At 36.6% G+C, this 27,677-nt stretch overlaps 1 protein-coding gene across 2 annotated transcripts in view; it reads right to left on the bottom strand.

Moving 5' to 3' along the window:
- Positions 1-1,008: 1,008 nt before the first annotated feature.
- Positions 1,009-27,677, bottom strand: part of LOC114662582 (NADH-cytochrome b5 reductase 3-like) — a 1,047,486-nt gene continuing 1,020,817 nt past the window's right edge. For both annotated transcript variants that reach the window (XM_028816139.2, XM_051934548.1), the window contains exons 5-10: positions 24,562-24,668; positions 21,855-21,984; positions 16,615-16,698; positions 8,592-8,677; positions 5,721-5,811; positions 1,009-4,834 (exon numbers count right to left, since the gene is read on the bottom strand). In XM_028816139.2, the coding sequence (XP_028671972.2) occupies positions 4,662-4,834; positions 5,721-5,811; positions 8,592-8,677; positions 16,615-16,698; positions 21,855-21,984; positions 24,562-24,668 (671 nt within the window). In that variant the 3' untranslated portion in view covers positions 1,009-4,661. The remainder of the gene's footprint in view (positions 4,835-5,720; positions 5,812-8,591; positions 8,678-16,614; positions 16,699-21,854; positions 21,985-24,561; positions 24,669-27,677) is intronic.

Below are 27,677 nucleotides of genomic sequence, written 5' to 3'. Positions count from 1 at the left end.
TCTGTGCAAAACCACACTTAAAGCACAAACATGTTTTTGGAACGAGTGTCACACATTCACAGTAGATTTAATTTACAAACTTTTCTTAGGCTAAAATTCTTTTGCTGTAGTTTTCTTTCCCATTCCTGTATTTGCCAAATCGGATGTCATGCAGAGTGGGCTAGCACTAGAACCACACAGCTCCACAAGCCTGGGCTTAAATGCTAGCCATAGTCACTGCCCTTCTGCATTTTCCATGTTCTCGGTATGTCAGTGTGTGGTGTGTCTACCACATCCTGAAGACATGTACTGTACGTTAGGTTAACTGGTGACGCTGAATTGACCCGATGCGAGTGTTGGCGTATTCACAAGTGCACCATGCAGTGAATTAGCGCTGCCTTTTGCCTGATGATGCCTGGTTGAGTTCTGGTATGCCACAAACCAAAGCTTGACATTAGTAAGTTTAGAAAATGAATGGATTGACAAGTAACTTTGAAATGACACGGGATAATCAGAGTTCAGAAAATACCTTCAACATGGAAGTTCCAGATCTAGTGCACAAAGCTACAGCATTTAAAGGTGTTTAACTTATAAGTAGCAAAGGATCGGACTGCAAATCTGTGACAGTTGGATATACCTGTAGAACAGCTTGGTTAAGATCTGGTCCTGTGGATGGGCAGCCATCTCCTTACTGACCCCACCCAGTCCAATGTTAGGGTCATGGGAGAAGGTGCTGGAACCTAATCCTAGTGGTCTGGGGACAGTCCATGTGCAAGGCAAACTGACACGAGATGGCGACAGTGCTGGGACTTGAATGCAATCTTCTTGGCGTGTAGCATGGTGGCACCCACCTTGTGAATAGTTTGTAGAAAACCAGAGGGCCAATTAAAAAGCTAAATAACATATGTCACTAGGAAGAATAACTTACAGTAAAGACAAAATAAGTTGGTTTCTGAATTTTTGACTTTTGGTGACCCATTGACTATTTCTTTTGGTAATATATTAAAAAAAAAACAGAGGCACATGATGTTTTATGCACTCATACATATTTTATTTTTAAAATGAAATAAAATACAAAGCATATCTCAAAAAGTATTTATATTGTCCCGAAAATACCCAAGAAAACCATGAATACATCTTTGAAAGTAAAGAAAAGCTACTTTTTCACATGCATGCACCTTATGATCTTTAATAATAAGAATCCACAGCCAATAATGTAATAAACCTTTAGGACCAGCAAACATGATTAATCTAATGTTTGTAATATTTCAGATTATCTTATATAATTGTCATAAAAAAAGATTACTTCAAAAGTGATACTAAGTACTGCAAGACAAAACAAAAAAGCTGAAATTCTGCTGCTAATACAGAAATAAGATTCAGATGGGGAGCTAATTTATTTGATCTACTTGTGAGGTTTTCCTGTAAAACCATGTTTTGCATCTGGGTATATACTTCTTTTCATACTTCAGTTGTAAAATACATTGTATAGAAGAAGTTCAAAAATAATCATAAAAAGCTATACACTTTTAAAGCAATATGAAAGAGTCCTTATAGAATGGTTATCTATTGTAGTTGCTCAGCAAAACTACACAGTATGCACCTGCCAGTTAAATACAAGATTATAATTATAAGTGCAGTAACTAGTAAAGTAATAGTCAGTTCTGCTATGCATCATTCCACAAGTGTCCCACTATATATATGAGCACAGAATATCACTGCATTGGCACTTTTAATACATAAAGATATAGCAGATCCAAAAATATCTATAGAAGGAAAATATATGTTTGAAAAGCTGAAATAAACAAAATATATATAGTTTTTATTTTGTTTGCTTGAATTATAAGGACATTTAATACTTGTGAATTTTTCTCATCTTGGGAACTATTCACTGTGATTTGTAAATCGATTACATTAATCTCAAAAACACTAATACCCAGGGATGGACGTTTGCCAACATGCTCATGTGCAGTGTACACTACAAAGGTCCTGCACAAGCCTCAGACAGTTGAGATTTGTATGTTCTTCAGCTTTGTAAAGAACTGAGAGAGGCCGCGGAGCCTGTTGGTTATGATGGATGTTTACATGTTACATAGCTCTTCACTTCACTGTGATGAGCTGGGGCTCCCATCTAAGGCTCACTCAGCACTACTCTGGGAAATGCTGGGTCAGAAAATAGGTAATAGTGAACAATATATTGTAACTTTATAGCAAGAAAATCATAAATACTTGGGATTTTTGAAAGCAATACATTAAACATAAGAGAACACTGGGTATGTGAAGAGCCCGTTCTTTATAGACATGCTGTATAAACTTATGGTGTTACTGTGTGCTCTGTCCATGTCAAAAAAGGACATTGGAATGCCAAAACAAGGCACCCAATGTACAGTCGTGGCCAAATGTTTTGAGAATTGGTTTTCACAAAGTTTGCATTTCGTAAGTTTCAAAGGCTTTTATTGACAATTACGTTTATGCAAAGAATTCATATTTGCAGTGTTGGCCCTTCTTTTTCAAGACCTCTGCAATTTGCCCTGGCATGCTGTCAATTAAATTTTGGGCCAAATCCTGACTGATGGCAGCAAATTCTTGCATAATCCACGCTTGGAGTTTGTCAGAATTTGTGGGATTTTCTTTGTTCACCCGCCTCTTGAGGATTGACCACAAGTTGTCAATGGGGTTAAGGTCTGGGGAGTTTCCTGGCCATGGACCCAAAATTTGAGGTCTTGAAAAAGATGGTCCAACACTGCAAACATTGTCTCTTTGCATAAACTTAATGTAATTGTCAATAAAAGCCTTTGAAACTTATGAAATGCTTTTAATTATACTTCAGTATACCATAGAAACATCTGAGAAAACAATCTAAAAACACTGAAGGAGCAAACTTTGTGAAAACCAATACTTGTGTCATTCTCAAATTTTTTGGCCACGACTGTACACATAAATACCATGCAGTGCAACTCGAAACGACTATGCACAAATTCCATCACTAGCTTCTTCTGTAGTTAGTTCCACACTTTCCTTAACACATTCAATTGCTACCACCATGTTGATCTGAAGTTTTACAAAGTTTAATAATTTAAGCACAATATCATTACATCATGTTATTAATAAAGTACAACTTATCAAAATGTCAAAATTCTTTATTGCTCCTTTCTCTAATTCACTTCGAAATCTACATCCACAGATGACATTACAAATTTTACTTACTTAACTTAAATAACGCATAGCATTCTCCCAGGATAAGCACTGACCCACAATCCTGAAGAGCACAGTATATTTAAAAAAAAATAATGCTGCTCATTTTTTTTAGATGCTAGTTAAAGTGCATAAGTATGTTTTTTTATTCATTAGAGGGGGACGTCACAGTGGGAGAAGTGTGTTAGCCCTTTCAGCCCCCCCTTTGTGTGTTCATTGATACCTTTTACAAGATTCTGAGCACATTTAAACTTCCATAAACACAAACAGTTGGTTTTACATGCTGTATGACTATGCACATTAAATAATTTATGTTGTTTTGCATTACAATAATTCTGAAGAAGACACTGTCAAGGCCAGCTTTTGTAAACTACTTTCCCACATTAGATTAATATACAATATACAGTATACTAAACATCCTTGGGTATGTTATAATTCAAAAGGAAACAAATTGTTGCACCAGTTAGCTCAGACCGATAGAATGATATTAGCCATTAAAAAGGTTAAAGGAAATGAAGTCAATTACACAAACTGATAATGCATACATAAAAATCAAATTAGGATCAGCAGTATATTCTCCTTTAAGGTCTGATTTCAACTCACTAACATGAACATTTTTCTGGTCCACAGTTAATACAAATTCTAAAGTGCAGAACAATGTGGAATGATGTCATAGCAAAACGCAGCTTACAGAAACAAATATTTAACATAGTTGCATATGGATTAAAAAAAAAAACCACCTCAAATTACTTCTAATTCTTGACTTATTGCATCTCCCAAATAAAGACAATCTGTACAATCAAGCTAGAATTAGGCTGCAGTTTTCACTTATATTAAAGTTTTCTTATTTTAATCACAAGATGGGTAAATCTTTGGTCTTATTTATAATTTTTGCTTTTGCCTTGAAATTTTGGCTCCCCTTATGCACACCAGGGTCAAAAAGGTATACAAAAGTGTTACTGTAACATACCGAACAGGTTTTATTTGATATAGATTACCAAGGAAAAAATAAAACTTCATATTTAATTTTTGTATATTGTTATGCATAATTCTGAGAACATTTAAATGCTGATCAAAACAAACCTTGATTTTTCAATGCATCAATACATAGTTTTTCTGAATTCTGTTTTAATCATTTGTTGCCAAAAGAGTCCACCTTTGTATTCTCAGTTACAGAAAATCAGTAAAATGGTTGCAAGGACAAAATAAAATAATTAATATTTTAATTAACATACAGTAATCTTTGTATATTGTTGTGCATGATTCTGACAACATTTCATCTTCCATAAAAGTGATGAATTGGTTTTATGTGTAACTATATATATATTATTATTATTATTATTTTTTAATTTGTTGCATGTTCAAAAATTACAAAAATCAGCCACACGCATATATGTATATATTTTCATCACTGCCATTTATTTAAGAGTGACCTGTTGCTGGTATTATATGAATACTGCAAAATTCATCTGCACTACAAATGTAAATTAAAAGGTAAAAGTCATGCTCTTATCGTATTTGAGCTTTTCCAGATTAGGGTTGCAGGCATACTGAATCATGGGGGGAGGCCCACACATGAGAATCAGAGTGTCTTCTCCTGGTGGTGGCAAATTATCTCTGATCATTTCTTCATTGACAAAGCCTTCACTGTATTCCCAGTCTGGATTAATAAGAAAAATAAAATATTTTAATTTTTAATTAACAAACAAATAGAACATATACTGAAATGAGATTATCTGTACAGTTTTTTACACAATGATATACTTCACATCTTTATGTTCATGTAAAACTAAAAATAAAGTGGGTACCATTGCTGCCTATCCCATTTAACAATTATAAAACTATAACAATGGCAAAGATATTTATGGTGCAGCATTTGGTTGTTCTTTTTAAAATTTAGTTTTCCATTTCCAGTCAAGACAAGTGCTGTTACATTAATGTTGTTACTGCCAAACAGGATGCAACAAAATTAAAATATACCAAAAATCATACATAGTAAAAGCAATTCTTAAATAAACAGGACAAAATATAGCTCATATGTTTATGCCTCGTTTTATAGAAGGGACTAATCTTTGTCCCCATTTTTCTCAGATATTGGTTTGGCTTGCTTTTTCAAATGTAACATATAAGTAGCATTAATTGAATTCTTGTGTCTAATTTAGTGTAAAAGTGATTCACTAATATAAAGTATTAACAAAAAAATAAAACTGCACACAGCAAATCTAGATCTAAGCAAGGAACGTGTGATATCATTTACCAGGATCAAATCAAAAACTTAAAAATTTCTGTATTTTCCTCCCTGCCTCAGCACTTGGCAGTAACAGATCACTTGACATGGTACAAGAACAAACCACACAGCTGAAAACTAAAGCGCCATGCAAAGGTTTGGATAATCCTGGCTAAATTACATATTTTGTTAACCTCAGTAGTAAAAAAACAGTAAATATAACTTCAACAGCTAACAAAATATTTTTTGAAAATTGATAATGTACAGTTATAGGCAAATGGGCTTGTCAGTGCTCTCTGTTTCATAAGATGTTTGTTACCTTTGGGAGCCTTATCAAGGGTGTACCAAACTTTGAATCGCTCATCATCGATTTCATCAAGCTCTGTTCGCAGCAAAATGTCCTTGTCGGACTGCAGAAAAAAATAATGCAACAGTTAACTTGACCCATTTTGTTGTGAGCCATAGTGCATTATATTGATTTATGTCTTCTGAAGTAACCACTTATGTTAGTGCAGTTGCTCGCCCTGCTGCTTCACCAGTCCAGCATCCTATATTCAAGTCCAGCACCTGAATGTCGTCTATGTGGAGTCGGCACGTACACCCCATGGTTTCCACATACAGTAGGTTTTTTCAAGGTACCTCACTTTTACTTCCACTTCCTCAAAGATGTGTAGGTTATGTTCAAAGGTCTCTCTAAATTGGCGTTAGTGTAAGTGTGACTATGGATGTGAGGTGTGCTCTGAGGGCCTATTTTACCTCGGAAAAGGTGTGTCTGAAAAGGTTTTATATAAATAATATATATTCAAGCACACACAATTATACTGTATATGTATGTAAATTACTAGTATGGTCGAATATTTCTCACAAAATCAAATATGTAAATATGCAAAAGTATTGTGGAATGTGACAATATATAAATAAAACCTTTATATGTGAGCTGAAATAACTACATGTGACATGAAATATGTTTTCTGATGCTTACTTCCCAAAGAATTTATTTATTTCAGAGACACCACATGAAGCGTTAAATTTGCCTTGAAATGAAAACTGTCATTTTCACTTGTCAGACTCAAGAGGGTGGGCTCTAGCAATTAGTGTTAGTCATTTGTTTGAAAATATTCAGTAATACCATAATAAACAATCATTACTCTCTGTCCTCTCTTGGTGTTCTGCTGTGGCACTTGCTGCAACTGCTCTTTTCCCAATTGTTTTCCTATTCATAGTAAAGACATCTGAAATACTTGGAGCCATGGAATTAAAGGATGGAAAAACTCGGTTGTCATATTCGACAGCTCAACACAGATGTACACTGTAGAATGCACAGAAGGGTTGTGCGAAACCAATTGACAAAAATCTCCAGGGCCATCATGTGTGTGTGTACGTACAAAAATGTTGCGTATTCCCATTTCCATGCTCACATCGCGATGTATAAAAACTAAACTTGGCGTAAAGCCACACACATTTTCACGCCAGCTCAATCCCTGGCGCACGCAAGGTCTACGCTTGGTTTTGCAAACTGCCGGCACCCAGTGTCAAAGCAGCACTTTTGTTCCAGTGTGGTTTCCCATTCTTTTTTTAGATCCACATCCTTGACACGGCTTTATCAAATACACTGAAATTAACCGCATATTATTTATTAGTTTAAGGCATCTGATTGTAATTAACCTGTAACAATATAATGGTCCACAGAATGGCCAAACTATTCCAAATACCATAGCTGCTTTAGAGCTGTTACTATCAAGTATTTATCCCACTGTATCTGAGTGTGGAATCGCAGCTCTACAGCAGTTGATTGGAAAGAGAATTATCGGTATACAGCATTAAGCACACGCTGCCTCAGCCATGCGCACAGTCTATTGAACTGCTCTCATACGACAAACACTTCAGAGCCTTTCCTGTAGGGACATCGCGGTTCAAAAACAGTTTCATCCCAAGAACTATAAACGCACTCAATCAGTCCATCAAGTTCTCATTGTAGAACTGTTTGTACTTATAAGTACAATTACCGCACTGTAAACTTGCAATACAGTTATAATATTGCACAATCTGAGCCACTTTATAAAGCACGTATTTACATATGATGATGATATAACTTTTAAGATGAAATGCAGAAAAATATGTTTATTACATTATACAAATAAAATTTTAACATCATTTAATCTATATTGTTAATAATTAAACATGTAAGGACACAGTGTTGCAGCGCTAAACCAACAAATAGTACACTTTTCCTTGCTTCCACTTGGTATTCACTGAAATTCTTCTATCTTCCCCTGTGCTTTTGCCATTGTCTTTTCACAGAACACTGAGCTTAAGGGCTATTTATATTGATTTGCATATTCAAAGAGGCATAATTCTGGGAGGAGTTGGGGAGTGAAAGCAGGTACGTGCATGTGCGTTACTTTTCACGCCGACTGGGATTTATGTAGCGGAAGAAAGTGGAAGTTGGCGTAGGCACAGATTTATGCATCTGGATGTTTTTGTGCGTACGCAAATTTCCGCTTTTGTCCGTACGCCGTTATGCACAAGGCCCCAGGTCAGTGACCATATCTGAAATTGTCTTTTGAGTTTGTGTTGTAACTGACCATGGAGCCCTTCAAAAGTTTATCTTCTCAAAGAATGTTACTGAATGAAATTTTTTTTTCTTTTCTCCATTATCCACTAGCCTTTGCTCAACAATATCTTTAATGTGCATTTACTGTCAGGATCGATTTATGTTAATTGGTTTGGAACTTCCTTTGTATCTTTGTGCATTAAGTAATTAGTAATGTGTAAAATGATAATTGCACCTTACTGGTGAACTTATTTCAGCACTTTGAGTTTGCATTCAGTAAAGAGGGCTATGCAAAAATAAACTGAATTGAATTAAATACTCTTGAGAAGATGTGCACTGGCAGACAAACATGCATAATTAGCATACACAGTGCCCATTCCACAATTTGGACCTAGAACTTGGATGTTATAAGACAGAATGGCTGGCCAATGCACCCAAATGTTCACATTAGCAAATGAATATCCTATGAACTATGAAATATTGGACTTTGTCATTTACTATCTTTTCAATGGCAAATCCTCAAATAGTTTAATAGGAGTACTTTAATTATGACATTTGCTAAAAGAGGTGTTCATTGTAAACCAAAATTTTATTCACTAACTGCAAACATAAAAAAGGCATTTTTCAAAAATTTACTTGATTTGCAAACAACAAGTTGCATGTTGTTTTGTCTTCTCGATCCTTCAAGATTGCCCTGATGATCTGAAGCATAGGAGTAATTCCTAAAAAACAAAAACATGACAGTTAAAGGAAGGACTGACACCAAGATTTACTGCTCCAAATTGTCATTAATATGCGATTAATATATTCCTATGACATATCCCATATGGATTTAATTTGCATTATACACATAATCATATACTGTATAAATCATTTAACTTGTGCAAAGAAAATGATTTGGCATTATGTCAAACAATGTATAAAGAATGATTTTTTTTAAGTCGTAAGATAAAAAAATAAAGTGGTTCATTTTTCATTTATTTGCTCTGTATTGATACTGAAGTAAATGTTTATATCTGTTATGTTATTTGTTTGAGTAGAATGAAATTATAATGTTCTGGTTTTTGAAAAGAGAAAAAATGCACACACACACACACAGACAAGTATATATATGAATAAAAAAAATTAATACATGATTAATTTTCTCCCTTTGTGGATTTCTAGCTACACATTTGCTACAAAGTTGAGGTCTGGGAGACCAAGAAAACTTTCTGAAAGAACTCCTTGTTGGATTGCTAGAAAGGCAAAACAAAACCCTGTTTGACTGCAAAACACCTTCAGTAGTATCTGGAGTGGTGGTGCACTGTTCTAATGTGCAGAGGCAGCTGAACAAATACGACCTTCATGGTAGAGTCCGCAGAAGAAAACCTTTCCTGCCTCCTAGCCACAAAATTCAGTACCTGAAGTTTGCAAATTAACATCTTTACAAACTTGCTGCATTTTATAAACAAGTCATGTGGACTGATGAGGTCAACTTTGTGTCACAATGTGCGAAGGTATGTTTGGAGAAAGAAGGATGCCAAAATCCAGGAAAAGAACACCTCTTCAACTGTTAAGAATGAGGGTGGATTGATGATGCTTTGGGCTTAGGTTGCAGCCAATATGAATGGCACAGGGAAAATGTCATTGGTAGAGGGGAGAATGGATTTAAATAAATACCAGCAAATTCTGGAAGCATACATCACACCATTTTTAAAAAAGTTTAAGTTAAAAAGAGGATGAGCCCTATAAACAAGATAATGATGTGAAACACACCTCAAAATCTACATTGGATGTGATAAGTAAAAAAAAAACAAACATCTGCCATGCAAAGTACATTTTGATACTGTTAATAAATTGAGTGCCACACAAGCAAGTATACCGAATTAAAAGGAGACAGACTTTGAAAGTGATAAACTGAGCTGCCAAATGACAAGCCATTTCTCTAATAACTGAACCAGAAAGAGAGATCACATGGCCCTGTGTGGTGGATGAATGCTAGGTTGATCAGCTGCCCTGGGATGCCTGCATTTTCTGTCATGTTTCACTCAAATTTTCTTTGCATAAATAAAAATGATCATATTGCATTTAACTCACCTTTCACTGGGCTATCCAGAGATGCTTTCCAGTAAGCAGTGTGTCTCAACTTTAAAGGTTGACTTTAGGGAAGATCTTGCTGAAATTTTAGCAGGTTGTTAACACTAGAATCCCTGAAGCCTATGAAGAAACTCATAATCCCAGCCCACCTTAAATCCCTTCGCACGTCTTGATCAGCATCTTTTGTTTTGTAAATGTGTTGATCAGCACAAGCAGCCTGCTATCCCCACCCACCGCCGGGGCTCATGTCAGGCAAAAAGTTCTCCCAGCTCAAGACTTCTTTATCTGCGTGTGAGGTCCTTGAGTTACATAAGATAAATAATATATTGTTATTTGGAACACATGCATTTCATGTGTGTTCCGTGTTTACAATGATCTGGGTAAGTGTAGGATGACAGGAAATGCGAGAAACACAAGAAATGTTGAACAAACACCTAAAATAGAAACTTTTTTCATGTTATAGTACTAATTAGTGCTAGGCGGTATACCAGTTCATACCAAAAACCATTTTTTATTTTTGTTATGATATGGATTTTTCTTATACCGGAACACCGGTTTAAATAGCCTAAACAACGTTCTGAACGTGGTGCAGCGGGAAACTGTTTAAGGGGGGACCTTTTTAACTGCTGCACCGCTAAACAGGCATGCAACGGAGTACATGCGTTAGTGAAGGTATTGAGCGGTGAAAATGGACAGAGAACATTCCTAAATGGAAGCTGTAGCAGACGATAAAGTTGAACATGATGACACAGAAGACCTTTTGATGAAAAAAGGTGCCGTTTCTGTTGTCTGAAGATACTTTGGTTTTAAAAGTTCGGATGTGGACCATTATGTTCAAATGTGTGAATACTGTTTCTATACTACTGGATAATACTGCAAGCTAAGTTGTACTTATTTTTTTTTTTTTTTCCAATACTGTGTAAGGTATCTGGTTACTGCATAATAGTGTGACGATGCCGGTCCCCTACAGACTCCCTCTTCCCACATGGGAGTCTGTTGAACCAACACCGTCGATAGTTATGACCGAGATGAGCTGAGAAATCTCATTGAAGCCAGGGGATGGTGGAAAGTGCTCAAGTGCTTTTGTTAAAAACAGTCAAAAGTAAAACCAAAAGAGCCAATTGTGTAGTGTTCAGAAAAATACAATACCCAAACAAATAGCAAATCCATACAACCAGTGAAACGTGGAGATAAAATCCATAATAAATAAATCCGTTAAAATGCAGTCTCTCTCTCCTCGCCCAATCGCAGCACAACACCTTCTGTCTCCATGGCTCACCCTTCACTGGCGTTACTGGCGGAGCCTTTGCAGCACGAACTGCTTTCTGCCAACCCGTCTTGGTTGCCGCCACACTGCGCAACCAGACCATCCATGGTCGGCACACCTCCTGTCTTCCTTCGCGCTCACTCAGTCGTTCCTCCATTGGGAGGTCTTACATTTCGCTTGCCCCACGCTACACGCTTCGTCAGCAGGGTGAACCAGCCCCTAGATCGCCTCAGCCTGCGCTCCCTCATGGAGACTTCCTGGTGTCTGGATCGTCTCCCATGACTGCCTTTTCCCTTCTTTAACCTCCTTGTGTTCTCTCTTTTCTTTTTTCCTTCTCCCTATCCTGCCGGCCCATAAATATACATCTCCGTGGGCGCAGTGCCTTATTCACATGCCGCAGTAAGCCGATCAAGCAATTGAGAACGATCGGGTGCAACTTGCCCCAATCACCTCATCAATTTCCCGCAGTCGTGCAATTGCACCCACGGAGACGGACACGGCGAACTGGATTTATAAACTGACCTTTTTTTTTTTTTTTTGAAGCCGCGGACTCACTAGATCACAAATACGTAGTATTATAAATGCAAGTTGCAGTTTTATTATTTATGTGTAAAGCTTAGTTTGAAGCAAGGTCCATATTAATGCAATTTGCCTTAATGAGGGTTCAGTTGGTAACTTCACTTGTTTTATTTTATTTTATTTTGGTGAATACTGTGTAATGTACCTGGGTTTTGAAGTCTTGGAAGTAATAGTATTATTACTGGAAGTTGCACTATTATTTATTTTATTGTTATTATTTATTAGTTTAAATATTATGCAGTTTAATGATGGTAAAGTTGTTTAAAAAGTCACTTTAAATGTGTCAGTGGACAGAGACTGTTAACATTAACAGAAAGTCTAATTGGTTTTCAAAAAATATTTACTATTTATTCCTTTTCTAAGACATGTTCAGTGCAATACAATTTTTGATAAGCACCTCTGGATATTTTACTGTGTCTAAATGCCTCTTTGGGTGGTTGAAAATATGTTGTCAAAATTTTAGTTTAAGTTGTTTGCAAACTTTGTTCAATAAAAAGGTTCTATATTTTGACTGCATCTGTCATGCAATGTGATTCCTTCTCTTCATTAGTGCCACCCCCTTGAAAACTATCACTTTATGGGGGCCATGCAAACCTGTATTAATACTTGTGTGCACATTAAAATGTTTTTTTGTTCAATGTGCAATTCTCATGATAGTGGAATAGGTTATTCTTAGCCAGTCTACTGCAGTAATTGCAGTGAAAAATCCACACATACATGGGAAAAAAATACCGTTGAATACCATGAAACCAGTATAATTTTGAAAAATGCCATGATATTGAATTTTGGTCATACTGCCCAGCACTAGACTGAAGGACACTGTTATGATTGGCGACTCACAGAACTCACAATGGGCCTTTACCTCAAAAAACTAAGCAAAAAGGCCCCAGATAAGGCCTGGAACAAATTCAGTATATAAACTCATCTTAAATTGTATTGCAATGTTTTCAAACACCATTAATATCACTTTGACATGGGGAAAAGAGAACATTTGACAGGGCATATTGTGGACAAAGAAAGATTGCTTTCAGTACATCCATAGTAGCAGCAGGTGCATGCAAATGTAAGAATAAACGGTGGGCTTTCTTTTTGAAGACAAAAGCACCAATGGAATGTGGTATTGGCCATGACAAAAATGTATAATTTGAGTACAACTATATTGAAATGCCAACAAATGTATTGAATCACATACACATGTTGTTTTACAGCAGATTGGTACACAATGCACTTGCCTATACTGTTAGGTATTCAGGGTCTGCAGAAACATGACAAAGCTGCTTTCCAGCAATGTGGACTTTACGTGCAGCATGCTCCGTCCACTTGGCGATTATAGTACTGAAAAAATGTGTGGTAGTACAAGTTTTAAGGAAAATACCAAAATATTTAATAGAATAAAAAGAGATACATAGAAAACAATCATTGGTTCCTTGGGACCTCTAAATGTCTTTTAACTGTCTCAGAAAAAAAACATCCTCATGTGAGCTTGTATAAATGAGAGAGATTCTTTTGTTTTATTTACATCTAGTTCTGCATTACTTAGACAACAGCTGATCGCTTTGGTTATTCCATTATTTTTACAAATAATCATGTTTTTCATAAGCCTTACAAGAGTTATTTTTATTGGCAAACTATCAATCCATTGAAACCTTTAATTAAATGCTTAGTTTCAAAGATTGCTATCAAAGCACAGTTTTAGACTTGCTATGTATACTGTTTCCATTTGTTTGACTGAGTAGTGTTCTGTTACAATGTTTTGATTCTAAATAAAAGGAATAAAACAACAAAAAGAATCTTGAATAAATAAACGATTAATTACAGAGACACAAGACTGCTAGAGCACTTGTATATGGAGTGAAGGGCTTAGAAGATGTCATCTTTCAGCTTCACCCTATGCAACACAACAAACAGCTGGAGAGAATGACGTTCTCTGCTTTCAAAATTATGGATCCCATAATGATTGTCCACTCTGCTTTTTTGTTTACTCACAGAAATTTGAAGTCTTATCAGACTCATAGTACCACACCCATCCTCTTTTTACAATATTTTTGCCTGGTAAATGGTTTATGTGAATTTCCCCTTGGGATTAATAAAGCATCTATCTATCTATCTATCTATCTATCTATCTAGGCCTATCAAGACAAGGACTACTGGGTTTCAGAACAGTATCTACCCACAATCTTTAACATGTATGAAATCATAGATGTTAACACATTACTTTGGTAAATATGACTGAGGTTTTTTTTTTTTTTTATTATATAAATTAATTATTTGTACACTGGTATTAGTGAAGGAATGTCATGTATATCAGAAACTCAAGCTAAATGCAAACTGCTACAAATTATTGATTATGTTTAATTATATTTGTGTTGCACAAGTGTAGAAATTTAGGCACATATATATGTGTAATATTCTTCATTTAACATTGTGGAAAATATACTGATATAGTTTTCCAATATTCTAAAGTGTTTTGTGTTTACAGACTTGTTTTTTTAAAGATTCAACAATAAAATACAGTAATCCCTAGCAATATCGCGCTTCGACTTTCGCGGCTTCACTCTATCGCGGATTTTATATGTAAGCATATCTAAATATATAACGCGGGTTTCTGCGGACAATGGGTCTTTTTACTTCTGGTACATGCTTCCTCAGTTGGTTTGTCCAGTTGATTTCATACAAGGGACGCTATTGGCGGATGGCTGAGAAGCTACCCAATCAGAGCACAGAGTTAAGTTCCTGTGTGCTGATTGGCTCAGCAACGGCGCACAGAATTTGATTCTGCTGCATTAACCAAGAAGTCTCGTCTCGCTCATTCAGCATCAACGTGTTTCACTGTGTAAAGAGTTAACTTTTGTGCTCTATTGTGTTTATCTTTGTGCATAGTCAAGCCCTTTGTTATGGCTCCAAAACGATCTGCTCCTGCTTCAGGGGCCATGCCCAAGCACCAACGGAAGATACTAACGACTGCCAAAAAGGTAAAAGTTTTGGATATGTTGAAGGAAGGGAACAGCTACACTGCTGTAGGATGCCATTACGGCGTCAATGAGTCCACGGCGTCCACGATTCTTTTTATTTAAAAAGGAGGAAAAGAATATAAGAGCTGCACAAAACAAGTTGTAAGTGGACATAATAAGGCGGTAGTCCAGATGGAATCTGCTTTAGGGATTTGGATTGAAGACTGCCGGAAGAAAAACAACGCCGGTGCTACACAGTCACCTGAAGAGGCTCCTTTAGAAGAGCTGTAACGCTCTCCTTTGTTGTGCAGTAAAATTAAACTCATCATTATCGGACAAGTCGTTGTGTCATTGTTGGTGAGTAACCATAATTAATGTTCTACGTACGGTACTTAGTACATGTACGTACGTTTAGTGTCACTGTACGGTAATCCCTCCTCCATCGCGGGGGTTGCGTTCCAGAGCCACCCGCGAAATAAGAAAATCCGCGAAGTAGAAACCATATGTTTATATGGTTATTTTTATATTGTCATGCTTGGGTCACAGATTTGCGCAGAAACACAGGAGGTTGTAGAGAGACAGGAACGTTATTCAAACACTGCAAACAAACATTTGTCTCTTTTTCAAAAGTTTAAACTGTGCTCCATGACAAGACAGAGATGACAGTTCTGTCTCACAATTAAAAGAATGCAAACATATCTTCCTCTTCAAAGGAGTGCGTGTCAGGAGCACAGAATGTCACATAGATAGAGAAAACAATCTCTAGCAAACAAATCAATAGGGCTGTTTGGCTTTTAAGTATGCGAAGCACCGCGGCACAAAGCTGTTGAAGGCGGCAGCTCACACCCCCTCTGTCAGGAGCAGGGAGAGAGAGAAAGAGAGAGAGAAAGAGAGAGAGAGAGAGAGAGAGTTTGTTTTTCAGTCAAAAATCAATACGTGCCCTTCGAGCTTTTAAGTATGCGAAGCACCGTGCAGCATGTCCTTTCAGGAAGCAGCTGCACAAAAGATAGCAACGTGAAGATAATCTTTCAGCATTTTTAGACGAGCGTCCGTATCATCTAGGTGTGTGAACAGCCCCCCCTGCTCAATCCCCCTACATCAGAATCAGAGAAAGTCAGCGCAAGACAGAGAGAAAAGTAAGCAATCTAGCTTCTCAGCCATCTGCCAATAGCGTCCCTTGTATGAAATCAACTGGGCAAACCAACTGAGGAAGCATGTACCAGAAATTAAAAGACCCACTGTCCGCAGAAATCCGCGAACCAGCAAAAAATCCGCGATATATATTTAAATATGCTTACATATAAAATCCGCGATGGAGTGAAGCCGCGAAAGGCGAAGCGCGATATAGCGAGGGATCACTGTACACACATTTTACTATATACAATTTTTCTTGCATTGTACGTATTTATTGCTGGTGGCCTGCCTATCGTAATGGCTGTAACATATGTGATATCGGAGACCCTCGATATCTTTAAAATAATACTTAGGTTTTACTGTATAGGCCTATAGACAGTGTGTTTACATACATAATTGCAACAAATCTTATCTAATATCTAAGAGAATACAAAGGGTTTATGCTGTATAACTGTGCGGGAAATGTTTAAAAGAGTGTGGGACAGTTTATAAGGGCTTAAAATATACAAAAATAACCATATAAACATATGGTCTGGAACGCAACCCCCGCGAATGAGGAGGGATCACTGTAAACAGAAGAAGAGCCTATTTTTGTTTTTGTCCTTAACATATACAAAACTATTTACTCTAGCAGAAATGTTCAAATTCTTACCAGTTCCTCCAGCAATCATTCCAAGATGTTTGATCATTTTTATTTCTGGTTCAGATTTTTTGTCAGGACGGATGGCAAATTTTCCTGAAAAACATTAAGTAGATAAAAATGAAACCTACTGTTTGTTCATGTTTCACTTATGATTAACAGATGCATTGAGAAAGATCTAAAAAGGAGAAAACAGGCTTATATTTGGACATAAATGTAAAACAAAAAAAAGTACTGAAACTGCAAAAGCAAAAAGAAACAATAGAAAGTCTGTTGCCATCACTGGGAATGTCAAAATCAGCTCTTCAAAACATCTGAAAAATTGGTTAAATTAATAAATAAGAAGGCAAGTTAGTTGATTATAATTAAGTTGCCTTAATTCTCATTTGCACACTTTGTCAGGGGTCAAAGTCCACCTAGCATACATGTCATTAAACCATCCACACGGACCCCTAAGAGTTTGTAACAAAGATGGACACAGAGACAACAACCAGTTTTAAACAGCTGAAGTACCCATTGCAATTTTATTTAAACAAATTCAAAATTAGAAAGTGCAATGCAGAAATGAATAAATAAGTGACTAAATAATACAGATAAAAGTCAGTGCTCAAATAAAGAAATCCTTAAGTTTAAATGCTGAAGTGAAATACTCCCAGGGATCAGGTAAAAGTAGGGCTCTCTCTTGGTCTCTCCAGCTCACCCCAGTGGGTCCGCTCATCTGAAGGCAACGCTGATAACTGCCATTGCCATCAACCGACTCCGTGCTGCCTGCCCGCTTTGGCTTCTTTCAAGATGCACCTAGCCGGCACCCTATCATTCCATAAGCTGTTTTTGGCAATTAAGCTTAAGGTTTATAGTTCTTGACACATTTCAATTGTTTTAGTCACCAAAAGTGATACAACAGACACTGTTTTGCTAGTCTAAAAACAGTTTTCTTTACACTTGTCAAATTCCTTGCTTACTGGTCAACTTAATACATGGAATACATGAAACAGTACATTTTCTCAAGATAAAGTAACAGTGAAAAACTTCCTCCATAATCAAAAGGCAAGAATCAAATAACTAGTATGTTGTGCTGTAACTTGCTACTTAAACCTGCAATAAGATAAAGAAAATGGCTATTTTAAAAAATAAAATAAAAAACTCTTCCTGTCCATCTGTGTGACAGCTCTTGTGAACAGTATCACACACTGAAAGTAGTCTCTTGACATAAACTCACAGGGAAAAGGCAGAGTTGTCCAAACAAGCACTCAAAGTTAAAGTACTGTTAAAAGTAAGAGACAATGAAGTTCCCAGGTTACTTTAAGTTAGGTTTTTAATGTATTAAAAATACACATTTTCAAGCCTTGACAGACAAAACAAAAAAAGTGAAATGTCACGAAAGCAGGCAAAAACCCATGTTAGATACCAGACACTGGATCATAAGGTTAAACACAGTTGTTGGACCAACAAGAGGGAGTAGCTACAACAGAAATGAACTGAAGCCAAATAAGCTGCAACACATAATGATTAAAAGATGTTTTATCAAATATTTGTTGAAATAACTAGAAAAAAAGAGCAACTATATTGATCTTATCAAACATACACACAGAAGAGCTGAACAACAAAAAGCACCCTGAACAGAACATTTTAAAAACCACTTCAGCAGCCCCTCATTCCATTTAGTTCCAATGAATCAACTTAACTCCCAAAGGTCTGGACATGAACATGAATGCAATTATGGAGGAAGAGATTTCAAATGCAAGAAGGGTAATAACGAATAACAAGGTCATCCAAAACAATGAGATTTCAGCAGAACACCTTAAGAATGGTGACACCAGTGCATGTATACCAAACAGATGCTGTAATAAGGAATGTGTCCAAGACTGGGGACATGAGTGGATAGACTTCACAGACTGTAACATGTGGCACTCCTCTCCATCGCAGGAAAAGCATTCTGCATGGTGATGTTGTGACGACCACTTAGGGCAGTTAATGGCAAACCTTGTGTCATGCTTTGAGCAAATATTCACTATATGAAACATTATTGAACAATGTCTGGAATTCAGAAGAACCCTGTCAAACTGCTTTGTTAGTTTCAAAAAAAGTGTTTTGACAGCATCCACAAGGAATCACGATGGCATGACTTTAGGTCATATGGCCATCAATATCCCCTAAAGCCTCTATTTAAACTTTAGTTGTTGTATCAATATAGACAGGGGCATGACTGATAATTTCAAGATTGTTACTGGCGTCAACTAAATTTTAGTCCCAATTTTTTTCCTCTTAGTAGATTTGTGAAAAACCTGCAGCAGGCCTCACCTTGTTTTAAAACTGAATACATATTGCACAGGTACCTGATAGTCCTGGACTTTGCCAATGACTTTGCCATATAGAACAGCACCAAAGAAGAGCAAAACACAGGTCATAATTGACCTGCAACTTATCAAAACATTATACCTGCCTCGGCAATGGTCTAGTGAATAATGGCGGCGTAGAAGTAGCCATCCATTTTAGGATGGGCATTGTTGCTGCTACAGCTTTCCAACATATGTGCCACATCTAGTCATCACAGACAATCAGCTCCAGATCAAATGTCACTCTGTTCAAATCAGCTACTTTACCAACTGCTGTTTATGCCAGCATGTTAACTGGAACTTGAAAGCATTCCAGCAGATGACCACATTGAATCTTTCTCATCACCTACCATGAAGGAATTACTAATAAGGAAACCTTACATAAATCTGATACCAAAAAAAACATTCTGCAGGAATGTGGAAGGTGCACTGAAACCACTGCTAGTGACTGTTCCAATTAGAGATAGCTTTCTGACCAATGTGTGCTTTCATGACAAGGATAATACAGAGATGCACTGTGCCAATCTAAATCAGCATAGTTTCATGCTTTTGTAAATTGTATGTAAAGACCATACATTTTAATAATTTACAAAAAATTATAATAATGTCTGCCATTTTTACACTTTTACAAAGCCAAAATGTACTTGAGTCAAGGCTCTTCTTTTAAGTGACCTTGTCAAACACGTTTCCTTGGGCAAAATATCATGGGAATGTTTGAATAAAATCTTTTGCTTATTAATCATACAGTTTTAGGGACATAATAAACTCTAATCCTGAGCCAGCTCTATTTGTAATAACACTTAAAAACAATATTATTGGTTAGTGAATATGAATAGTGTATTGGTATAACCCAAACTGCTAGCACCCCATCTTATTTGGCCGAAATGAAAGAATCCTAACAGACCTATCACAACACAATTAGAAAAGAATATCCTATTTATTGAAAATGAAGACAAACTGAAATGACCTTTATGATGAATACTTCAAAACTTTTTTTAAGAATATGAGACTGAATCAGCACTGTTCTCAATTAAGTAAACATTGTGAAGCATCACTAACCTTTTAGTATTTAAGGTAAAATTTTAGTACACATTTTTAATTGGTCACTGAATAATAAATCTGCAATTTTCAATTTTGTTAAAGTAAACATAAGAAGTTTACAGTTTATTTTAATTGTAAAAATGAGATGGATAACACTTTAATATAGGACATGAACCATATACTGTACATGGCTGGTTATGTAGGAGGTTAGTGAAAAAAAAAAATCAGATTAGTGACATGGAATAGGTGATTGCTACATTTTTAATATTTCAGTATTTGAGTGAACACTTCATTTTAAATCTTTTTCTTTCCCTGCTCTCTAGATAGTTAAGGGAAGGAGAATATGATCCGTATATGATGTACTTACTGCATGACATAATGTATCTTTAAAATATTCTTTGTAATAAAATACTGATGTCAAAATAATTAAATAAGAATTTGTGAATAAATTAAATATGACCCACAATACAGGGATAAACTATAGACGTTTCTTTAACATCAGAAAAAAAGTGCTTTTTTTCCCCCAAAGAGTGACATTATTCTAGTATGCATCACAGACTCAAATATTAATATGAAAGATAAAGTCTATCCTATTCACCTAGATTCTCTAAAATAACATTACGTCAAGATTTGAAGGGCTCTAAAATCTATTGTTCCTTGTTGGAAAAAAAAAAGTTTTATGCAAAATTTGCCCTAAAAAGTGTTGTAATCATGTCCTTGTCTTCTTCTTGAAACATGTATTTTAAAGTATTATTCTGCATTTCTTTTTACTTTATTTTATACCTTGCAAAATACCACTATCATGATAGACCGCTAAGCAATGACACTATTTCATATTATTATAGAGACTGGTTTGCCGGTGTTGGAACTATTTCAGTTTCATTTTATTAATATTATAGCTAGTCTTTTGTCTGTTTTACTCATATAGCTAGGCCTGATATATAAAAAAAAACAAAAAAAAAAATCATCAAGCTAAGTTTTCTCTTAGTTCAGAAAAACACTAAATAAAATTCAACCCCTCAGCTTGCTTTGATGCAAATCACTAGCCCACAACACCAGCTTATCAAAAGCAAGAGAGTTATGAAAAAATATATACTGTGTGTGTGTGTGTGTGTATGTATATATATATATATATTTATTAAATGTATTCAACTTTTTTTTCTTAAATACCAGATTTTTCTAATGGCAAGAGATACTTTCAAAGGAAAAATAAACATTCACAATTAATAAAAAAATCAAATTAGCTGAAAAGGTATAGAATGTTGCTTGCGATTTATTTTTAAATATTTTAAAATATTTTATTTGTTATAGATCTTAGGAAAAATTAAGAGCCATTTTGGAAGCATGAGGGGAACCCACACAAATAGATGCATAAATCTCTTATCAGCTGATCAGTGCATATATATTACTTACTAGACAAAGAGCCCATTTTCGACAACATAAGATGAAACGGGCACAACTGGAATAGTAATAAGTATAAGCACCACAAACCTGATATAGATGTATTGAATGAATGCGTAATTGAATCAGAATGCGTAATTAGGACTCGAGCTGTAGTCGAAATCGCCTTTCAGGCCTTTAGAGCTTTAATCGAAGTCGCCTTTCTCTTTGAATTTTTGCGGCCGTAAATTCGCCACCTGCCGCAATGTTGGGGTTGGATGTCGGTCAAAGTCGCCATTCTCTTTGAATTTTCGCGGCCGTAAATCCGCCGCCTGCCGCGATGTCAGTCTCGTAAGGTTTTTCGGGCAGCTGCGCAGAAGGCGACTGCGCATTCGGCTTCGGACGGACGTGAGTGAGTGAGGAGGCTGGCGAATTATGTATTAAGATTCAAAACAAAAAAGTATTGTTGTTCTTTCTATAAATACAGTAACTTACCCTTTCCTTTGTAAACAAGCAGCCCACTCGGACCTCTGAAGTCAATGCAGTCGCCTATACGAAGGCTTTCCAAGTATTGGGACATCTTTCCACCCTCAGGGAATTTTGGATTGACATCCTTATAATATATCTAAATAAAAAATGGAGGTAATATATTTCAATGATTTCAGGAATGTCAAATAAAGGATTTTAGTATCTCATGTAATTTTTCATGGAAGTAACTTTTACGATTTCTTAGAATTTAAAAAATAAACCTGTTTGTTTCAGACGTGACGAAAAGGGGTGTAAGGCCTCCAAACAAGCCACAGAACCAGTCCAGCTAATTCCCAACTACCAACCACAGGCTCTGGCCTTATAAAGCCCAAAAACGTAGGATTAAATTAAATTAAAGTTCAGAAATAAATGTAAATTTTCCACAATGTTTCACAACAGGGAGAAACAGTGGTTGTGACCCAAAATACAACATAAATCGTTTGAAAAATAAAAATACAATTAACAAAAATGAGCAAAAAGGAGTTGCATTAAGACAATCTTAAGGCAAAAAAGTTCCAATACACAAATCCAGAAAAATAATCCAATTACAGAAGTAAAATGATCAAAGAAACCATCAAAAGCACAGAAATGTAAATACCAATGCAAAAAACTTTAAATAACTTCAATGAAATGCTCCTCAAGCCTCTTCCCAGGCAGAATAGGAGTTCTCAGCTGTACTGATATGTCAGGGTGGCCATGCCTCTTGGGGAACCACTCACCAAACACAAGTAACATCACCACATTTATGGAGACAAACATAACATAAAATACATACAAATATAGAAAATTCTAAACACCTAAAAGAACAATGAAACAATTAATATAAGTCAGGGAGGGAACCCTGGCGTAACACAACAATTTTTGCTGTTTTTATGTCTGTTTCATGTTTTTCAAAATTAATGTTATCAGATCTTCACATAAAGTATTATATAACCAGTACGAACATTCATAGTTTTCATATTCTTTCTCTGTAAATTTAGCATTTGTTTGCTCAGAGGTTGATGCGCTTGCTGCTTCCTGAGCAGCTCTTCTTTTCTCCACCCTAGCGACCCGCTTCTTCTCTTCTTTCATTGGCATCTTTTTGCATTAAAACTAATTATGACGCCTGGACAGTCCATGAGAGGGTCGATACCTCCCCATGGCCACAAGAGGGCAGCCGCCTGGATCTGCTTGGGGGCCACTGGAACGGAGCTGGGAAGCTCATCCCTATGGGAGGACGTGGCCACTGCGAGGGGGCGCCCAGACAGTTATGGAAACCTGGATGGCAGCACTGTAACCACTTTTCAGGCTTAAGTATTTCAGGAGAGCTGGGGTTTAAGTTATTTGGGGTGAGACCTATTCTAGGCTTGTGGAGACTTACTAGGTCTCATAATCCTCCTTGCTATGGTCCTGACTCCAGATCATAACAAGCATCTTACAAATTTCATAAAGAAAACAACAAAAATTATTTAGAGGGAGGACAATACCATACCATACCATTTTCAAAGCCCATTTAATCCTGAGCAGGGTTGGGGGGAAGAGTTGGAGACAAACCGGGAGGACAATAGATATTGCAAGTATAACTAGCATAGGCTGGCAGGAACAGATCTTGAAAGCCAGACGCCCCAACTATTTGAATGAGGTTCATCTATATTATACACACACACACAAAAAAACCGCCTGGTGGAGAATATATATAATTTTTAGATCTAAAATAAATACAGATCAAAATTAAGTTACATCGCTAAGTCAGTGTACATTAAACAGCACAAAAGCAGCAATTTTCAAGTTGACCTCAGTAATTTCTATAAAATTAGCTTTTTGAGGTGGTCCCAGATTAAACAAATTATGCCTATAATGCACATCTGAAAGCACATAACTAAAATATGAGTGGTTCAGACAGTTTACTAGTGTGCTTTAGCAGGTTCATCTGAGACCCGATGGCAAACATTCCTAAGGTTGCACTGCTCTAGATTATCCACTGGAACACTTTACAAATGAAACTGAAGCATTTGCAGTTTAGTAAATGAGTTTCTTTTAAAAAAAGTCTACCAGAATTGTGTAAAGGATTTAATATTCAACTGGAAAATTAACATAGAGGCAGTGAGAACCAGAATTACAATTCAGAAGTTACCTGGTCCAAGTAGAAGTTTGAAACCAAAGGAAGTTTCATCATAAAATCAACCCAAAAAGCAGAGGGGAAAAAAAAAAAAAAAAACAACTCCACACAAGTAGTCCACTCCACATGTAGTTTCCTTCAGGATTTAGGCACAGATCCAAAGAATTAAGAACAAAAAAAAAAAAAACACTAACAACTTACAGAAAACAGACATTAAATCATGATCAGAGTGGCAGCAGTCCAGCTAGCGTACCCAGAAATGAGGCATCATATTTGCGGATTAAAGTTTCCGATTCCTGGTAAAAAAATTGAAGATCTCTGCCATTCAGTTCTTTAAACAGGCAGAGGTAATCATACACACTTTGCTGCCATTAGATCTACATGCACAGCAGTGAGGTGGCTTTAGAAAGCATGAACAATAGTAAAAATTATGAAAATTGAAATAAAACAAAATGAGGAAAAAATAAACTTTACATCTATGAGTGCATGTTTGGAGTTCAATTCCATTAAAAAGTTAATTATGACATTTCTGTTTAAGTATTAAAAACAGTATGCAAGATTTAGTAAAATTAAAACCTTTATAACCAAGTCCACGTATCCTTTATCATCATCACTTGAAACTGGAGTGTAAGGTCTTACAACAAGCTCTCCATTTATCCTTGCCGACAGATAAATGTGCTGTCCTAAAAAAATGAAAAGAAACAAGTTATTATTAATACTAAAGAAGTGCAATACATAAAACTTTATATACAGTTTAATACATGCAATTTTGCTACTGTAAAACCCCAAAAATAAATTTTTGCTATGTACATTAAAACTATATATACCAAAAAGGCTTCTATGTAATATAATTTGTAAATCTATATACCAAACATAAATGCAGCTGTTAAGACAGAAAAACAACATGTAGGAAAGCATGATAATTGTTACATTTTGTCATATTTTGATGATGGTGGCAGAATAAATCTCATGTATTATATTTGGTGTACGTCTGTTGATTGTGATAGCCATGGTAATACAGTACGGTTTATACTGTTAAACTCTTCAATCTCAACTCAACTATAGATGACTCCTTCCTTGTGGATGAGAGCACTGAAATAACAGTTTACAGGAATCATGCATTCTGGCCTTATATTTATCCATTTGTGCAGTACAAATTAAAGAACAATGAACAATTCTTTGACTAAATGGCTTCTTCCCTTACTCTTAAGTGGACAACTTCTGGTGTTCATAGCATTAAATAAAGGGAGTTATGCACAGCAAACCTACCACAGTATCCCTCTTTTTAAACTCTCAACAGGCTGCTCTTAGGATATTATTTTTTTATATAGATTTTTATATTGTTAATAATAATAATAATAATAATCTTATTAGGTCAGTGGAGCTGCTTACTCTTGAATATGCAATACACAATTGAACGTGAGTAGAACATTCCTGCATTAGATCAAACCGGGATGTTGTTGTTGTTGGGCTTTGAAAAACACAATTTTATAGGAAAGTTAATTCTTTTCAATTGAAAAGGGTAGTCAGTAGGAATAATGTGTAAGCCAAGTATGCATTATTATTAGATGTTTACAATACTAAATTAAATGGTGTTAAATGTTAAATGGTGCGACTCAAACCACCTACACCTGAACACCAGCAAAACCAAAGAGCTGGTGGTGGATTTTAGGAGGCCCAGACCCCTCATAGACCCAGTGATCATGAAAGGTGACTGTGTGCAGATGGTGCAGACCTATAAATATCTGGGAGTGCAGCTGGATGATAAATTAGACTGGACTGCCAATACTGATGCGCTGTGCAAGAAAGGACAGGGCTGGTTATACTACCTTAGAAGGCTGGCGTCCTTCAACATCTGCAATAAGATGCTGCAGATGTTCTATCAGACAGTTGTGGCGAGCGCCCTTTTCTACGCAGTGGTGTGCTGGGGAGGCAGCATTAAGAGGAAAGACGCCTCACGTCTGGACAAACTGGTGAGGAAGGCAAGCTCTATTGTTGGCATGGACCTGGACAGTTTAACATCTGTGGCAGAGCGAAGGGCGCTCAGCAGGCTCCTATCAATTATGGAGAATCCACTGCATCCACTTAATAGTATCATCTCCAGACAGAAGAGCAGCTTCAGTGACAGACTGCTGTCACTGTCCTGCTCCACTGACAGATTGAGGAGATCGTTCCTCCCCCAAACTATGCAACTCTTTAATTCCATCCGGGGGGGGTAAACGTTAACATTTAACATTATACATAGTTATTGTCTGTTTTTCACCTGCATTATTATCATTCTTTAATTTAATATTATTTATTGTATCAGTATGCTGCTGCTGAAGAATGTGAATTTCCCATTGGGATTAATAAAGTATCTATCTATCTATCTACTAATTTGTTTATGCCATTCGCTCAAGTGCAATATTTCTTTTCATGTTTTTAGTTAGTTATACAGGTGCTGGTCATAAAATTAGAATATCATGACAAAGTTGATTTATTTCAGTAATTCCATTCAAAAAGTGAAACTTGTATATTAGATTCATTCATTACACACAGACTGATGTATTTCAAATGTTTATTTCTTTTAATGTTGATGATTATAACTGACAACTAATGAAAGTCCCAAATTCAGTATCTCGGAAAATTAGAATATTGTGAAAAGGTTCAATATTGAAGACACCCGGTGCCACACTCTAATCAGCTAATTAACTCAAAACACCTGCAAAAGCCTTTAAATGGTCTCTCAGTCTAGTTCTGTAGGCTACACAATCATGGGGAAGACTGCTGACTTGACAGTTGTCCAAAAGACGACCATTGACACCTTGCACAAGGAGGGCAAGACACAAAAGGTCATTGCTAAAGAGGCTGGCTGATCACAGAGTTCTGTGTCCAAGCACATTAATAGAGAGGCGAAGGGAAGGACAAGATGTGGTAGAAAAAAGTGTACAAGCAATAGGGATAACCGCACCCTGGAGAGGATTGTGAAAAAAAACCCATTCAAAAATATGGGGGAGATTCACAAAGAGTGGACTGCAGCTGGAGTCAGTGCTTCAAGAACCATCACACACAGATGTATGCAAGACATGGGTTTCAGCTGTCGCATTCCTTGTGTCAAGACACTCTTGAACAAGAGACAGCGTCAGAAGCGTCTCGCCTGGGCTAAAGACAAAAAGGACTGGACAGCTGCTGAGTGGTCCAAAGTTATGTTCTCTGATGAAAGTAAATTTTGCATTTCCTTTGGAAATCAAGGTCCCAAAGTCTGGAGGAAGAGAGGAGAGGCACAGAATCCACGTTGCTTGAGGTCCAGTGTAAAGTTTCCACAGTCAGTGATGGTTTGGGGTGCCATGTCATCTGCTGGTGTTGGTCCATTGTGTTTTCTGAGGTCCAAGGTCAACGCAGCCGTCTACCAGGAGGTTTTAGAGCACTTCATGCTTCCTGCTGCTGATGAACTTTATGGAGATGCAGATTTCATTTTCCAACAGGACCTGGCACCTGCACACAGTGCCAAAGCTACCAGTACCTGGTTTAAGGACCATGGTATCCCTGTTCTTGATTGGCCAGCAAACTCGCCTGACCTTAACCCCATAGAAAATCTATGGGGTATTGTGAAGAGGAAGATGCAATACGCCAGACCCAACAATTCAGAAGAGCTGAAGGCCACTATCAGAGCAACATGGGCTCTCATAACACCTGAGCAGTGCCACAGACTG

This window comes from Erpetoichthys calabaricus, chromosome 1, assembly GCF_900747795.2.
Source record: "Erpetoichthys calabaricus chromosome 1, fErpCal1.3, whole genome shotgun sequence".
Lineage (NCBI taxonomy): Eukaryota > Metazoa > Chordata > Cladistia > Polypteriformes > Polypteridae > Erpetoichthys > Erpetoichthys calabaricus.
This window is presented reverse-complemented; position numbering and strand designations above follow the sequence as displayed.